This window comes from Phodopus roborovskii, unplaced genomic scaffold (genome assembly GCF_943737965.1).
Source record: "Phodopus roborovskii unplaced genomic scaffold, PHOROB, whole genome shotgun sequence".
Lineage (NCBI taxonomy): Eukaryota > Metazoa > Chordata > Mammalia > Rodentia > Cricetidae > Phodopus > Phodopus roborovskii.
Window position 1 is genome coordinate 16,297,369 of NW_026126418.1, and position 16,769 is coordinate 16,314,137.

Sequence of the window (16,769 nt, forward strand, 5' to 3'; positions counted from 1 at the left end):
TCAAGTTCCTTGAAATTAGGTATGTCAAGGATATCTCTGAGTGTGCTACTAGGCTGGAACTTGGGCAAGGGAAGAGAGCTGGATATCCTGATGGGGTGCTGGGACTGAGCAGTCCCAAGCTTTGCGGCTGCTGTCCTTGGCTCCTACTTTCCCAGGATGGCAGGTTCTTGTGAAAATAGGGGAAAGAACACATGAGAAGAATGGAGAGCCTTGTGCTCATGATTCATAAGTGTCCAGGCAAGGGTGGAGGCCTTGTGAGGGGATGACCTTGTGATGAGAAGGAAGCAGAGCAGAAGCCAGAGGCAGAAGCTGAAGATGGGGGCTGCCAGAGGGGCTTTTTCTGATGTGAAAAATGAATACATGGGCAGATTTTGCAACACTCCCACAGCCTGCTGTCTTCTTACACATGTTCCCAATCTCTGCCTGTTCCCTTGGCCACCCTGTGCTTCCTCTCATCTTTCACCAAACCCCTATTCTACTTCAGTTTTCTTGTCCTTCCATCCTGTCCCTTCTGGCCTGCCCCCACAACCATGGCCACCCTTTCCCTGTTCCCTCGTTTTCTTCCCTTGTGTCTTGTTCATCTCTGTTTTGGTCCCTCTGGCTGCTTGTCTGGCCCCTGTCCTATGCTTTAATGTGGGCCCATGGGAATTGGAGTTCATAGCAAAACAGGAAGGGCCTGTGAGCAGGAAACTGGGAGTGGGGCAGGGGTGAACAGCCAACAGTAACCTTAACTCCTGCTTCTCACATCTGAACTGAAGGATCTGCAGAGCTCTGTAGTCCACAATCCCTTGCGACCACCAGCTCTGAGCCCCCCCCAGCTCTGCAGCCCCTCAGCTCTACAGCCCCCAACTCTGCAGCCCCCCCAGCTCTGCAGCCCCCCAGCTCTGCAGCCCCCTCAACTCTGTAGCCCCCCCCCAGCTCTGCAGCCTGCCAGCTCTGTAGTCCACCAGCCCTTGCAACAACCAGCTCTGTAGTCCATCTGCTCTGTGCCCACCAACTCTGCAGCCCCCCAGCTCTGCAGCCTGCCAGCTCTGTAATTCCACCAGCCCTTGCAACCACCAGCTCTGTAGTCCATCTGCTCTGTGCCCACCAGCTCTGTAGCCCGCCAGCTCTGGCTTCTTCCATCTCAGAACTTCTCCTCAGATCTGAGAATGCTCTATACTCGAACAGAGGAAGAAAAGATCAGCGGGCCTGGAGAAAGGACATCTGGATTCTGACCTCAGCTTGGCCACTAACTGTGTGGTCTTGGGCAAGCTCTCAAGTGAGCATTAGTACACGCTGTAAACTGGAGGTAATTTACCCTTTCTGCCTCCCTCTTGGAGTTGCTCTCAGAAACCAAAGAGATAGTGAGGGATTTGTCTGTCTATGGAAACAAAGAATCAAAGGGTCGATAATCATCCAGGGTGCTAGAAAGACAAAACACTAAAGGAATAGGAAGGGTGTTACGACAACATGCATGGGGGACCTTGGCGGATTCCATAGCAGGTGAGGGTAACCGAGTCAGGGGACAAACATGCCAAACAGACAGAGCTTAGTGAGATTTTTTTTTTTTTTTTTTTTTTTTTTTTTTTAGAAAGGGAAAGGGGTGGGGGAGACAAGAGGTAAAGAGGCACAGAGACAGAGAAAAGACAGAAGAGGAGAGGGAGACAGGGAAAAGTCCTGTCTGCCCCAGGAAAGAGTGTGCAAGTGGGCGGGGTCTTTCTTTTAAAGAGGTTCTTTGCTCCTGCGTGCAGACTACTCAACCATAGAACCCTGGGCCGACCATGGTACTCTGTGCATTCTGCCAGGTGACAGGGGCAGGCCCGCCTAATGCCTGAATCCTTAACAGAGGAATGACAACCCTTGCTCATCCTTGAACATTACTGTGACACATTGTAATGATTTTTATTCTCACATTGATCCTTGTGTGACAAAGCTATTATTATTACTATCCCTACTCAAAGATAAAGGAAGGTTTAGAGACATTAAGAGTCAAGATCTCGCAATTGAATTGGGGTAAAGTTCAGCCAAGAAGTGCTTGCCTAGCAGAGGTAGTATCCTGGATGTTAGCCCTAGCACTGAGGTTTGAACCCAGAACCCAAATAAGAAATGATTATGCTGAGTTGAAATTAACTCAAGCTAACAAGTATGGGATAGAAGAAAAGGAACATATTTTTTTTTCGTTTACTTATTATTTAACAGAGACATAGTATCTACTGTGTTTCCTCTCCAAGCCAGCTGCTGATCCCCTTGGGAGATTTAAATCAATGAAACATGATGTTTTCCTTCAGGGCTGAATCTCTTGTCCCAGGCAGCAAGGCAGGAAAGCTACGGCTGGAGAGTCTGTAGATCATGACACCATCCCCGATGGAAATGCTTGAGATGAGGCGACCTGCTTATCTTCGGAGAGCCACACTGGGCAGGACCCCTGGGTTGCTAGCATCTGTTCCCTTTCCTGGCCTCTTCCCTTCTCTGTCCCCCGTCAGGGCACACACACTCAATCTCACTGGAAGGCCCAGCACCTGCCTGTCTTCACCCTTGGAGTTCTACCCGCTTGGCTCAGTCCTGGGGCTAGTGAGGAGAGCTTGGCGCCTTCCCAGAGGCAGGGGAGGAGGGAGGCTGGGAACATAGGCTGGGCCTTGGTGTCGCAATTCCGGGCCGAGCCGGGACCTTTGCTCCGCGAGGTGTCTATGGGGGAAGGGGGGAAGGGAACGCTGACCCTGAAGGCTGCTGGGATTAGGGTGGGGGTGCCTGAGAAGCAGTCCTTCTGTACGAGCATAGAGCCTCCTGGGTGAGGACAGGAAGGAGAGAGATGGAACTGGGCCGGTCTGCGGGGAAACGCAACAGTCTTGGTAGAGGGTAGGGGACAAGGTGGCGCCGGCTAAGGGGGTAGCCGGCTGGGGAGGAGTTAGCCTGGTGGGGAAGCTACCTCGTGGGCGGGGGCCTAAAGAGGCTAAGGGTTCCGGGTCGCTGGTTGGAAGGACCCCTTGGCAGTCCCTCCCCTCAGACCTTTCCTACTTTACTGCTTCTTCCTGCTGGCCCCTGTGTGTTCAGCTTTACTCTCTGGCTACCCGCTGCAGCCTCGAAGACCCGGTACTGCAACACCCTCTTCTCCAGCAAGGGGGCTCCAGAGACTGAGCAGCCTGGAAGTCTGGTGGCCTGGGGAGTTATCTGGTCCGCTGCTGGACAGTGGGACAGTGGCCCAAAGGTTCTGTCCTCGCATCTGGGTTGGGTGGGATGGGAAGATATTTGGGGAAGGATCTCTGGGGGAGAAATGAAGAATAGTGCTAACAGAAGTTCCGGGCAGGAATAGTTTTACTGGGTCTCAGAAGAACTGGAGGGGTTCTGGGAGAGGACGCCCTGTACTGGGAGATTCTTGGGAGGAGAACTTTATGCTGGGGCTTCAGAAATGGCAGTGAAAAATGTTCTAACGAGCAGATTCATAGTGAGTTTGGATCCAGCCTCGTGGTGCTGCTAACTTTGGCTCTCTGCGTTAGAGCAGAGGGAAGGACCCTCCGCAGACCCTGAAGGTGGGTACAGAGAAGAAAGCTGAGACCTCAGGCAAGTCAGGGTACTACTGCCTTCGCCGGTGTGCCCATAGGCAGTTTCCTTAATCTCTTTAAACTTTCCTTATCTTTAAAATGGATTTAAGAATAGTCCAGACAAACTGGGCAGTGGTGGTGCACGCCTTTAATCCCAGCACTGGGGAGGCAGAGGCAGGCGGATTTCTGTAAGTTTTGAGGCCAGCCCCATCTACAGAGGGCAGGCAAGGCTACACAGAAAAACCCTGTCTTGAAAAACCAAAAATAAAATAAAAAATAAAGAAAAGTTCAGACAGGCCGAGGGTATAGTTCGATAGCAGGCTATCTGCCTAGCCAGCATGAAGTCCTGTGTTCAATCTCCCAAACTGAAATAAATATGAAAAGTCCTGACTTCACAGGGATATAACAAAGAAGGCTTCACAGGCTAATACACGAGAAGTAAATACCAGCTGATAATCTGAGAACAGATAAAAGGTAGCAAAGAAGGGAGCTGAGGCCTAGTTCTGGAAGTATAACCTGGGTCGTTCCTACAGGACAGTGTCTTGGTAATGTCCAGGGTTCCAGGAAGAGATGTCCGTGTGGCTGGAGGTTCCAAGGCCTGCTGTTTGTCCTGGTAAGGTTCTTTATTCAGACTTTCTCCCTGGGACTAGGCCTCTGGCTCCTCTCCTACCTCAGGAATCAGCCCCCTCCACTGCCTGCATGCAGCACTACTTAGAAGCACACACCAGATCTATTCTTAGTGTTGCTTGCCTCTTGCTCAGACCCTTTGCCTTGGTGCTAGTGCTTGTTCCGGGCGAGCCACATGAAGTCCTCAATCTGGGCTTGCTTCTGGGGAGAGCTGACATGTCTCATGCTCGGCTCTAGCTTTGAAAGTTCTGTCGGATCTAGGAAATGGATGTTCTCCCACATCCCCAAGGGAACAAATGTTAGCATCTTCATTTAAGATCTTGGTGTACAAAGGGCTGCAACTGACTTGCTCTAGATTCCACGAAATCCTAGAATCTGAAAGCATGAGCTGGGACTTGGGTGCCTTCTTTATTTTATTTATTTATTTATTTTGGAGACAGGGTTTCTCTGTGTAGTGTGGATATCGTGAAACTCAGGCTGGCCTCTAACTCAGAGATCCACCTGCCTGTGCTCTGGGATTAAAGGTGTGTGCCCCCACTCCCACCTAGTTTAGCTGCCTTCTAAGAGTAAAGTTTGTAGTTTTCCAGCCAGGACTCTTGGGGATGGAGTCTGGATAGGACATGGACCCAACTTTACTCTCTGTGCCTGTTTTGGGCTCAGACTCTGCAACAGAGTTGTGGAAGGCAGAAACCCAAGATGCAAGAGACCAGAGAAGCAACAGCTGCATCCTCGGGGATGAAGCTAGGATGTCCCAGCCTGCTGGAAGTGCTTTGAGGATGGGGTTGGAAACAGCAGAGCCCACAGCCTTGCTCCCCAGGGCAGAGACCTTTCCAGAACCTACAGGTAAGAAGCACTCAGTTTTGGAGGGGGTAGAGGCTCACTAGATCTAGGAGGGGAACTCTGGGGCCCTTTGCCTTCTGATGTCACAGTTAAATCCAGTTAATTCTGAGTGACTTTGGCATAAATTTTGTCTGTATCTTAGGGATTTTTGAGCCTCAATTTCCTTGTTTGTGATTTGAGATTAACCTTCTGAGTGTCTTAAGGATCAGTGCTTATGAAGAGTTCATATAGTACCTGGGACATTATAGTCTTTGGTAAAGGACAGCAACTGTTATAATAGATTAAGCCAGACACTGTGGCTTGCCCCAGTAATTCCAGCTACTCTGGAGGCTGAGGCAAGATCACTTGAGCCCAGGAGTTCAAAAGTTAAAAGCCAACCTAGACTATATATTGTACCTAGAGTATATGTTATGAATCTGAGAGTTGGGGGACGGAGAGGGACGGAGAGGGAGAGAGAATATCATTTAGTGAAGGGAAGGGAATGAAAAGTTCCCCACCAGGAGTGATCAAAGAAGGGGGACATTGACATTTAGCCTTGTGTCTGTCTGAATCCAGAGCTTCGTCCACAAAAGCGGAAAAAGGGGCCGGCCCCCAAAATGTTGGGGAATGAGCTGTGCAGTGTATGTGGGGACAAGGCCTCTGGCTTCCATTACAACGTACTGAGCTGCGAGGGCTGCAAGGGATTCTTCCGCCGCAGTGTCATCAAGGGAGCACGCTATGTTTGCCACAGCGGTGGCCACTGCCCCATGGACACCTACATGCGGCGGAAATGCCAGGAGTGTCGGCTTCGAAAATGCCTCCAGGCAGGCATGCGTGAGGAGTGTAAGTATTCAGAGCAGGAATTGGGAAGAGCTGATGGAATAATATTGATCCCCTGTTGTGAAGGCAGGCAGAAGCTTACTACTGAAAGGATCTCCTGAGTGAACTGGGCATAGTGGTTCACACTTTTAGTCCCAGCACTAGGGAAGCAGAGGTGGATCTGTGAGTTCAAGGCCAGCCTGGTCTACATAGTGAGTTCCAGGACAGCCAAGAGCTACATAGTGAGACCTTGTTTTGAAAAACAAAGAAAAAACTTACATTGGTTTCTGGGTCATTACACTGCCCATCTACTCTACCCTATCTCTGCCTCTTGTTCACTCTGGCCTCACTTCTAACCTCACATGTGGCCCTGTCTTTAGGTGTTCTGTCAGAAGAACAGATCCGCTTGAAGAAACTGAAGCGTCAAGAGGAGGAACAGGCTCAAGCCACGTCAGTGCCCCCAAGGGTTTCCTCAGCTCCCCAAGTCCTGCCACAGCTCAGCCCAGAGCAACTGGGCATGATTGAGAAGCTGGTTGCCGCCCAGCAGCAATGTAACAGACGCTCCTTTTCAGACCGTCTTCGAGTCACGGTACTTGGTGGCCCGAGGAAAGGTGGCTGTGTCTGAAGCACCAGCTAATAATCTCATGATATCTGACTCACAGCCATTTACCTTTTCCTTCCTTGCCCACCCTGGGTAGCCTTGGCCCATTGCACCTGACCCTCAGAGCCGTGAAGCCCGACAACAGCGCTTTGCCCACTTTACGGAGCTGGCCATCGTGTCTGTGCAGGAGATTGTTGACTTTGCCAAACAGCTCCCTGGCTTCCTACAGCTCAGCAGGGAGGACCAGATCGCCTTACTGAAGACCTCTGCGATTGAGGTGGCTGGAAAGGGAATGGGATGAAGGGAGAACCAGAGTAGGATTATCTGTAGGGGACCTCCAGATATCCAGCCTGGAGAGTCCAAGCCATGGGAAAGGGAATCAAGAGCCATGTACCAAGACCAGCCCCTTCGCGCCCTTTTGAAAGCTGCTGCTTGTGTGCAGGTGATGCTTCTGGAGACATCACGGAGGTACAACCCTGGGAGCGAGAGCATCACCTTCCTCAAGGATTTCAGTTACAACCGAGAAGACTTTGCCAAAGCAGGTGAGATCTAAGATGGCTGAGGGACTGGCTTTTTCTGTTAGGCGGCCCCTGTCATGATTAGAAAGCTGTGGGCCTGAGGTTTGGGAGATTTTACAGTGAGGATACCACTTGTTTTTCCAAGAGAGAGGTTTGGGACATTGATCAGTCACTTCAACTGCTCCAAACAGACTTCTGTTCACTGATGCATCTGAGGGGGTTGTGCAAGCCTCTTGAAGGAGACCAGTCAAGGCCAAGCAGTGGCCTTATTTTTGCTTTAGCCAATGAAGCTCTACTTAAAACTGCATTGTGCTTCTGCTTAACATTTGAAAATATTTTGTCGCTAAGCAAAAATATTAGAAAACCACTGCATCAGGTCTTTTAACAGACAAAAGACAAGAAACCCTTTTTAGATAATGCTCTTTAAGGATTATGCAGGCTTACTTGACCCTTATTCTTTCTGTCCCTCTTCCTGATGAGCTGAAAGGCATGACAAACATGCAGAATGGGAGAGCTGTAGGATCAAATCCAGTGTTTTCTCTTAAGAATTGGTTCAAATTGGTATTGGGATCTGATGCTACTCTGGGCTAAGCAGTGGGAGGTTCTCTTATTCAACCATTGGTGATGTTTATGAGACGGGCTGGAAAGTCTGGAGGAGTAGGGCTTGGAAAAGGATGGCAGAAGTCTGGAGGAGACTGAGGATATGGCAGCTGAGAGAGCAGGCTGTGACACTCATGTTGTGACTGTTCTCAGGGCTGATAGATCCTGGCTTCCAGACCGGAGTTCAGAAAGCTTTCACTGGCATTTGGTGACTCAGGCCAACCCACAAGCCTCTTGTCACAACGTGGGCCTTCTAGGAAGGCCTCCCTTAACTGCAGGGAAGGTCAAGGCTCTGTCACCCTGTTGCATTCCTTTGTTTTCTGACTGTCTAGATACTCAGTGGGCAATATGATGGCTGTATCCAGCCTTAAAACCCAGCTGTCCATCCTCTTTTCTACCAAACACATTTCCCTCAAATGGTTGCTATCTTAGACTTTCCTAACCCTTGCTTCTGTCAGAATACCCTCTTTCCTGAACCCTGCCTGTTCCTTCAGTACTTATGGGACTTGTGCGATCTGAATCTGCACCTATTAATAAGATTTCTTTATTTAAGCAGTTTTGATGTCATCCTGTTTTTCATTTCTCATTTTATCAGTGTGTTCTTGGGGGAAAGGAACAGAAGGCTCTTTATTTTTTCTTCTTTTTTTAACTGTTTCTTAAGGTTTGTCTATCTTGTCTTTCTCACGTGTGTGTGTGTGTGTGTGTGTGTGTGTGTGTGCACGCGCGCGCGCGCGCTTCTCCCCCTAGAGGCTCTGTTTTGTCAAGTTGCCCACCCCCACATCCACTACCATATGGTGCACACAATGGCTGACTAATGATGCAAACCAATTGCATTTGAGGGGTTTCTCCAGCAAGCATTAGCAGACCCACACAAAAGCACAGCTCAATGCTAGAACCTTCTCTTTTTCTTTGCATAAGGGAGCTTTTTAGTATATTTTGGAGCTTAAAATTTCATCCAAGTAATGTCTCATAAAATGAAGCTGAACTATTGACTAGATAGCACACAACACTGTATAGGCATCAGGATGGAAGTATAGGAAGTGACTCATCAAGAAACCTCAAATGGAAAAGTATAGCAGATGGTTGCTAAAAGAGGTCTGAGAAAGCCTAGAAAACAGTGTGGGTGGAGACATTGACAATGTGAATGGAAGAAATGTTCACCAGGTGCCTAGGCTACAGGTCAGGGGTTATTGCATACTTATTGTCTTCCCTGCAAGAAGACTGGCTTATTAATGCTTCAGTTACTGTCTTAAGTGGGGAGACTGATATGAGGATCAGTGGTTTAAGTCCATGGGCTGGAGAAGTGGTGCACATCTGTAACCCCTGTTCTGGGGAGCAGGCAGAGATAGTTGGATTCCAGGGCTACAGCCCAGCCAATCTAGATGAAATGAATTGCTCCAGGGTTAGTAAGAGACTGTGTCAAACAAGTAAAGTAGAAAGCAATAAAAGACACCTGAGGTTCACTTCCAGCCTCCATATGAGTGTGAATGGGAATGGGCACATGCACATACAGGTACACACACACACACACACACACACACACACACACACACACACACACAAGGCCATCATTAGCTGTATAAGGAGTATGAGGCTAGCCTGGGGTTGTTTATTTATTTTTTCAGACAGGGTTTCTCTGGCTTTGGAGCCTGTCCTGGAACTAGCACTGTAGATGAGGCTGGCCTTGAACTCTGAGGTGCGCCTGCCTCTGCTTCCTGAGTACTGGGATTAAAGGCGTGCAACACCAACGCCCGGCTCTAGCCTGGGGTTATATGAGACCTTGTCAGAAAACAACAAAAACCAGAAAAACAAAACAACCAAGGGAGAAGCCAGGAATGGTGGCATATTCCTTTAATCCCAGCACTCAGGAGGCAGAGAAAGGCAGATCTCTGAGTTCTAGGCCAGCTTGGTCTACATAGTGAGTTCCAAGACAGCTAAAAGCTGTGTAAAGAGGCCCTATCTCATTAAAAAAAAAAGTCAACCAGGCTCAGTTGGTACAGTGTTTGCCTGGTATATATGAGGGCTCAGATTCAACTCCCAGGACCACACAAACTGATTGTGGTAGTGAATGTTCATAATAACACCACTCATATGACCGAAGTTTAAAGTCATCCTCCGCTACACAGTGAATTTAAGGCCAGCCTGAGCTCCATGGGACCTTATCACAAAAATGAAGTATTTTTAAAAATGTAATGAACATTGGCCCAGTGTCAGTGGCACACACTTTTAATCCCAGCACTCTGGAGGCAGAAGCAGGCGAATCTCTGAGTTCGAGGCCAGCCTGCTCTACAGAGCTAGATTCAGGACAGGCTCCAAAGCAATATAGAGAAACTCTGTCTAAAAAAAAAAAACAAAAAGAAAAAAACAAAACAAACAAATGTAATGAATACATAGTAGATATCACATATGCATTTATTATTCTAAGAAGTTTATAAGGTAGATCCTATTATCTCCAGATTACAGGTGGCAGCTCCAAGGCACAGTCAGCCAGTTTAGTAAGTAGTAGATTCAGGGGAGTCAAATCCTGGCAGCTTTGTTTGCAGTCCACACCCTCAGCCACATTGCTATATTCTATCCAAGCTGTGCTATATCAGCTATAGCTCTAGTATTCAGACAAGGCCATTTGCCAGCCAACAAGGGCTTCTTTATAAGCAAGGTAAGAGGTAACCTCTATTTCTAGAAACATGACATCCTCAAGAATCCTAATATAATTGTTGTTTAATTCAACATTTCATGCTAAATCTTCAGCATACTTTATCATATAATCATCTGTATTGGTTACTTTTTTCAGTTCATTGACAAAATACCTGCCAAAGACAACTTAAAGAAGGGTTTCCTGGCATTGGTGATACACTCGGGAGGCAGAGGCAGATGGATCTCTGTGAGTTCAAGGCCAGCCTGGTCTACAAAGCAAGTTCCAGGACAGGCTCAAAAACAATACAGAGAAACCCTGTCTTGAAACACACACACACACACACAAAAAAAAAAAAAAAAAAAAAAAGGAAGGAAGAGTTGAGGCCTGGAGAGATGGCTTAGCAGTTAAGAGCAATTCCCAGCACCCACGTGGTGGTGACTCCCAAACATCTACAATGGGATCTGATGCCCTCTTCTGTCCTATAGGCATGTATGCAAATTGAGTACTCATATGCATAAATAAATCTTTTTTAAAAAAAGAAGGGAGTGTTGTATTGGCTCCTGGCTTGAGGGTACAGCCCATCATGATGCCACCCTAACTGCAATTTTGCTACTGTTATGAATTGTAAGGTAAATATTTGATATGCAGGATATCTGATATGTGACTCCCACAGTTGAAAATCCCCGATGCAGATAGTCACTTGGGATCCACAGTGGAGAAGCAGAGACAGATGAATCGGCTTTCTTTCTGTTCAGTCTCTCACAGTCTCCTAAGTGATTTCAGATTCTGTCAAGTTGACAGTCAAGTAACCGTCACCATCACAATCAATTGCTTTTAGTTTTGTTTTGAGATGGGATCTTGCTTTGTGGCCCAACTGGCTTGAACCTTGGAATCCTCTTGCCTCAGTCTTTCAAGTGCTGGAATTACATTCATGCACCACCATTCCCAGTGCACTAGTCTTGCTCGGTAGGTTCCACCTGACTCAAATTTCACAGAGGAAACCTAGAGAAGTTAAGCTTGTTCTTGTGTAGCAGAAACCTGCAGACCTTTCAGTGACTTCCTAGTCATTCCCCACACTGAGTTGGAGGATCTCCCCGCTTCTGCCACAACCTTCAGTCTCCTTTCTTCCCCAGGGCTTCAGGTGGAGTTCATCAACCCCATCTTTGAGTTCTCCAGAGCCATGAATGAACTGCAGCTCAACGATGCTGAGTTTGCTTTGCTCATCGCCATTAGCATCTTCTCTGCAGGTGTGGAGGAGGGGCAAGAGGGAAACTGAGTAAGAGACTTCCACCCAGGAAGGTTGTAGTCCCTACCGGGCAGGACACATTAGTGTGGAGGATCTTGCTGTGTTCCTTGCGGATGAGGGAAGTTGGGTGGGATGTGTCCCTATTTGGGGATTGTGATTTGGGGTATGGTACCAAGGCCTTTGCCAGACCCTGCTCCTCAACTTTGTTGGTGACCTATAGACCGGCCCAACGTGCAGGACCAGCTCCAAGTAGAGAGGCTGCAACACACATACGTGGAGGCCCTGCATGCCTATGTCTCCATCAACCACCCCCACGTGAGTCTCCCCCAGTGCCTTTTCTTCTGCTCTTCAGGCCCAATTTTCTTTCTCGGTTTTTTTGAGACAGGGTTTCTCTGTGTAACAGTCCTGGCTGTCCTAGAACTCACCCTGTAGACCAGGCTGCCCTCAAACTCACAGAGATCTGCTCCAAGCCCATTTTTTGATAGCCATTTTCTTTCAAAACTTCTGCCTACACCTAGCATAGGCAACTCTTTATCTTTCTCAAAATTTTCCTGCCCCATCTCACCTTCTCTAGAGAAGAGCAACAGCTAGACTTCTCTCTCTCCCCCCCCCTCCCAGGACCGTCTGATGTTCCCACGGATGCTAATGAAGTTGGTGAGCCTCCGGACTCTGAGCAGTGTCCATTCGGAGCAAGTGTTTGCTCTTCGCCTGCAGGACAAAAAGCTTCCCCCACTGCTGTCTGAGATTTGGGATGTGCATGAGTGACTGTTCTTCCTCCCTGTCCTCTGTGCTTTGGGCCACACGACTGAGGCTTTTGGACTGCTTTCTAGAGATGGAGCAGACAGAGAAGGGCAAACATTCCTGGGAGCTGGGTGAAGGAGATCCTTGCATGGCATTAAAGGAGAGTCAAAGGGTTGGGTGTTTTGGGGCTGCTGGGCAGTTGGGAACCTACGAACATGTACTATCTGAAGATCTTATTGACCCAACCAAATAAACTATCCAGGAAGGCCACTTTACACAGGGTTCTTTAGGGCCCTGCCCATCTTGCTTCTTCCACTTCCTGTTTATCCCCATAGGGCCTCAAAGAAATTCTCCACTATCATTCTGCAGCTTTGCTGTAACTGCCTCGGGGCTGCTTCACCAATAGGTCTGGCACTTGGAGCAGGAAGGCCAAAATGAATATAGAACTAGGAATATAAAACCACCGCGCATGGGGGTGCTGCGGTGGAGGAAGCCTGTGTCCATTAGGACATGCCTCCAGACTCAGGAGAGGGCGAATCACAAGTGACCGTTCCTGTTCACTAGGCCCACTGCATAAGAAACATGCTTAGGCTTAGGTGCACTTTCCCCTTTAATGATTCAGGTAGGAGCAGGTGCTCTTACTGTCAGAGGAGGAGTTGGAGCTCCAGCAATAACTCGGCAGTACACTTGTGTGTGTGTGTGTGTGTAAGTAAAACGTCTTACTTTTAACATTGGCACCTGAAAAGGAGTACAGCCTTAAAGACCCAGGGCTGGGTAATATTTCCCTTCGGGCTCTGGGTGCTGGGGGACTGGAAGAAAAATCCTCTTTGGCTCGTGAAGGATGACCAGTGTTTGAGTTGTCAAAAGGACTGGACTCCATTTCCCAGCGGGCATCACGGCACCGTTCTGGTTCCCCTACCTTGGTGTAGGTGATACCCTGGCAGCGCCAGCCTGAAGTGCCCCTGCTATCCAGAATTGGTAGAGTCCACCGGCGGACTAGTTGGCTTTCCTGCCAGAGCGGCTGGGCACGTCCAAACAGCGTGCAGGGGGAGCCAAATGAGTTTTGAAGAAACTGTCAGGAAGTCTTAGGGGCAGTTTATCTTATGAACCACCTTCAGGTTAAACAACAATTCGTCAAGACGGGATCTATAGTCGAGTCGAATTAAAAACCGTTTAAACAACCAAAACAAAATGTATTCCTTTGGGTCCTCCCCTCGGCACCTACTGGCACTGGGCTAGCCCAGTGCTTCCCATCGCGTTCCCACTCCCACACCGATAGGTGTGTGCGTAGCCGCCTTCCTCCCTGCGCTCGGTTTGGTGCAGACCCGAACGGGGCTGCGAATGGTACGGCCCCGACCCCCTCAGCCTTCCCCTCCCGCATCAAGTCGGAGTGGTACGCGCTCCCCGGTGCAGACGCGGAACTGGCGCCCGCTCGCCCGCCGCGGCGCCGGGCTCGGAAGCGAAGAGCGCTCCGCGGTCGGGAGACGTCAGGCGGGCCTGGCAGGTTCCTGTGAGCTGGGGAGGTAGGGGAGCGCGCGCCGTTGGGGTCCCTGGATGGGTCTTTGAGGGGAAGCGGCGCCTGAGAGGAAAGCGGCTGCAGGAGGAAAGGGTCTCTGAGGCGGCCCTGAAGGAGCGAGCGCGAGGGGGCGTGGAGCCTGCTGAGAAAGTGAGGCGGGGGGTCGAGGCGGGGCGCCCGCGCCGCCAAGGGCTGCGGGCTCGCGCTGAGCTCCGCTCCCGGGCGGCTAGCGGTGCTGGTGGGCGAGGAGCTGTCCAGCAGGTGAGGGGGCGGGCAGAGCTGTCCAGCCCCGGGCCCCGGGAAAGGACCAGAGCCGGGTGCGTGTGCGCGTGCGTGCGCACGCCTTATTTTTGATTAGCGTTTGGAGAACCACGTTTGGTTCTCTAAATATATACATATATATTTACATTTCATCCTTCAATGTTGGTGAAGACTAGACACAACATTTAATCTTTGCTGCAACTGCTCACCTATCCATCCTCCTGCAGCTCGATTCTTCCTCGTGCTCTCTCCTCCTTCCTCAGTCCTAACCATCGCTGACTTCATTGCTCCAGTTCTCCCCCACTCTGGACCAGTCTGCTGATGAGCTTGCAAGGTCACTGCCTGGGGAGGAGGAGGAAGGGGAGGAAGCCTCCAGTGTGCTCACGTCAGCGAAGATGTCATATCGTCCTTGGGTCGGGTTCCTGTGGTTTTTACTGTGAGATCCTGCCCCAAATGAGGGACGAACCCACAGGGTTCGTAGCATGGCCTTTGTAGGCTGAAAAGGCATAGATTACCTAAAGGTCCGTGGATTCTAGACATGGGTGGTGAAGTAGGATTGTAGCAGAAAGAAGTGCATTTAGAAATTTGGACTACAGCGGAAGAGGAGCTAGGGGGCTCTACATTAGTTAATAAAATTGAAGCAAGAGGCAGAGTCTGAGCCAGGTTGGTTATGAAGATTGCATGAGTTATAGGTGGTGTTAGAGGATTTAGCGTCTGTGGGGAAGGCAGAGAATGAGAACAGCCTTGATTATTTCTGTAGTCTGAGTGGCTAGAGATGGGATAGGAATTACAGCTAAAAATATATCCTACCATTGCTAGCTAGGATAGTCCCAAGATCTTGAGTTCTTGCAGCTCTGAAAGGAGATGAAGACTATAGAATACGGTAATTGGCTTGAATAGGGAGAGGGGCTTCATCTCACCAATACTAGAAAGACCCCTGTAACTAGAGAGAGAAAGCTTCAGCACCATTTTTGGAATTTTAGCCAGAAGATGTTTCTGTTTTTCAGTCTAAAGACTCAAGTTACAACTCAGTTCCTACAAACTCTGTTTTATGATAAAGTGCTGTAAATAGCTCTTGTTTATAGCTAGATGTTTCTATATAGAACACATGACTTTTACCTATAACCCACTTCATAGCTTTGTTTCTCTTAGGAGGAGTGGCGCTCAGCTCTAAAAGGTTGCCCCACTTCTGCAATGTGCTTATGTCAGTTGTAGTTGGGAAAACCCAAGGACTGTTTGGGATTATTAAGAGTGATGAGCCCCAGAAATGGCTGAATGTGTGGCATGCTCAGGAACTTGGTGGTGAAGAGCTATTTCTGTTAAAAGCCAAAAGTGGGATTTAAAAACAAACAAAGAAAAACAGACAGAAGTGAAGATAATGTGACTCTTAGTAGGTGCTGTCAATGGAATAAGGGTCTCCAGGATTACGGAGTGTAAAATGTTATGGGCCATGACTGACTTTGGAGTAGCAGCTGCTAGCACTGTTCGGTCACCAAGCAGGGGAGGGGCTATGGCTCTGCTATAAATAGTGCTGGGAGCCAGAGTCGCTATGGAGACAAAACTGAATCCTATTACCTATGGGTCCTCTGTTGGGAGCAGGGGGGAAGGAGGGAACAGCATTTTGAGGACGCCAGAGGTATTGTAAATAGGACTTGTTTGTGAGCACAGGAGGTAAGAAGAACTCACTATCTAAATCAAATAGTGCCCTCTTATTTCAGGCAGTGTCTATGTCTGCAGTATGGGAGTGTGCACAGCGAATGAAGTGGGGTGTGTTTTGGTATGTGTGGCAGTGTAGTACGATTGTATGTATGTGTGTGCATACAGTGAACATGGTCTCATTGTGGCCATAGAAGAAAAATTTTGGAGCACCTGAAATATTGGAAGGAAACATTTTATTTAGAAGTATATGAAAACCTCATAGGAAGTATAGGTTCTTTAAAATGTATTTGTTTATTTTGTATGTGTGTGTGTGTCTGAGCATGTGCACATGCACTCCGTGAGTGCAACACTGAGAAGAGCAATGGTTTCCCTGGAACTAGTGGCACAGGCAGTTGTGAGACGCCCAGTGTGGGTACTGGAAACAGCCTAGGTCTTCTGGAAGAGACACCAGTGGTGCTTCCTTGAACACCTCCCCTGTACTTGCAGAAACCCTAGTTTCTTCAGTCCCTAAATCATAATCTCTTCAAGGTAGAGAAAGAGCAGGCCTCCTGGGAATATATTGCTTTATGGACTCCAATTCCAAAACCAGACTAGACAAGAGCTATTGGTTCAGCACCAAGGGCAGAGGTAATCGCTTCTTGGCCCCTCTCCCTTGAACTGGGAAAACTGGTCAGAGATGACAGTTGGGACATAGACTTCTTCATGTGAGATCACATGAGCTAGAATACCCAGCTGTTGTTACTGTCTGAGTGCAATTAACTGGAAAGTCCATATGATAGTTACACATCAAGCTGAAAGCCACTTAGTGAGACAGAATAATTAGGTTTCCACCTAGACGGAACAGCACAGATTAGTGCTGTTCAAACAGTCTGGTTGATCTTGATCACCCCTGAAGTATTCCTAAAAGCAACCTTTTTTTTGTCATGGTAATTATTCAGTCTAGATTAGACTGTCTAGGTCTGTTTTTCAGAAGCAGAGCCCCGGGAACTAGGCTGGAAATGAGCTAGTTAGTAGTGCTGAACCATTATTTCTCCAGCTCCTCTTCCTTCTCCTTTTTGTGGTACTAAGGATTGAAACCAGGACCTTGTACATACTAGATAAGGGCTCAACCGCTAAGCTATACCTTTAACTCCTATTCTACTTGAAATTTGACTCTCGGAGTCTATTTGACTCTGGAGCCCATAAACCTAGACAGGTGTCAAATTC

General features: G+C 48.6%; 2 protein-coding genes across 29 annotated transcripts in view; both read left to right on the top strand.

The window, feature by feature from the left end:
• The first annotated feature begins 2,647 nt into the window (after positions 1 to 2,647).
• Positions 2,648 to 12,301, top strand: Nr1h3 (nuclear receptor subfamily 1 group H member 3). 6 transcript variants are annotated; one of them, XM_051184215.1, is made up of 10 exons: positions 2,648 to 2,770; positions 4,055 to 4,134; positions 4,809 to 4,991; positions 5,544 to 5,810; positions 6,167 to 6,375; positions 6,485 to 6,664; positions 6,830 to 6,929; positions 11,274 to 11,387; positions 11,607 to 11,701; positions 12,005 to 12,301. In XM_051184215.1, exons 2-10 carry the CDS (start codon positions 4,092 to 4,094, stop codon positions 12,149 to 12,151), a joined length of 1,338 nt encoding a protein of 445 aa, XP_051040172.1. In that variant the 5' UTR covers positions 2,648 to 2,770; positions 4,055 to 4,091; the 3' UTR covers positions 12,152 to 12,301. The 6 variants fall into 6 exon arrangements, with proteins under 6 accessions (XP_051040172.1, XP_051040171.1, XP_051040173.1 ...); XM_051184214.1 differs by having other exon boundaries at positions 2,690 to 2,838; XM_051184216.1 differs by having other exon boundaries at positions 2,697 to 2,831.
• A 1,183-nt stretch (positions 12,302 to 13,484) lies between these two features.
• Madd (MAP kinase activating death domain) overlaps positions 13,485 to 16,769 on the top strand; it is a 43,549-nt gene continuing 40,264 nt past the window's right edge. For 12 of the 23 annotated variants that reach the window (XM_051184235.1, XM_051184221.1, XM_051184236.1 and 9 more), the window contains exon 1: positions 13,487 to 13,650. The gene's annotated coding sequence lies outside the window, so the exon portion shown is untranslated. Of the gene's footprint in view, positions 13,651 to 16,769 lie in introns of all 23 variants that reach the window. The other 11 variants (XM_051184220.1, XM_051184222.1, XM_051184231.1 and 8 more) reach the window with 2 other exon arrangements.

Excerpts from the sequence above, each read along its gene's own strand:
- Nr1h3 (XM_051184215.1), top strand. The coding sequence starts at position 4,092 with ATGTCCGTGTGGCTGGAGGTTCCAAGGCCTGCTGTTTGTCCTG. Across the intron at positions 6,376-6,484 it reads CAGACCGTCTTCGAGTCACG|CCTTGGCCCATTGCACCTGA; the intron begins GTACTTGGTGGC and ends CACCCTGGGTAG. Across the intron at positions 6,930-11,273 it reads AGAAGACTTTGCCAAAGCAG|GGCTTCAGGTGGAGTTCATC; the intron begins GTGAGATCTAAG and ends TTTCTTCCCCAG.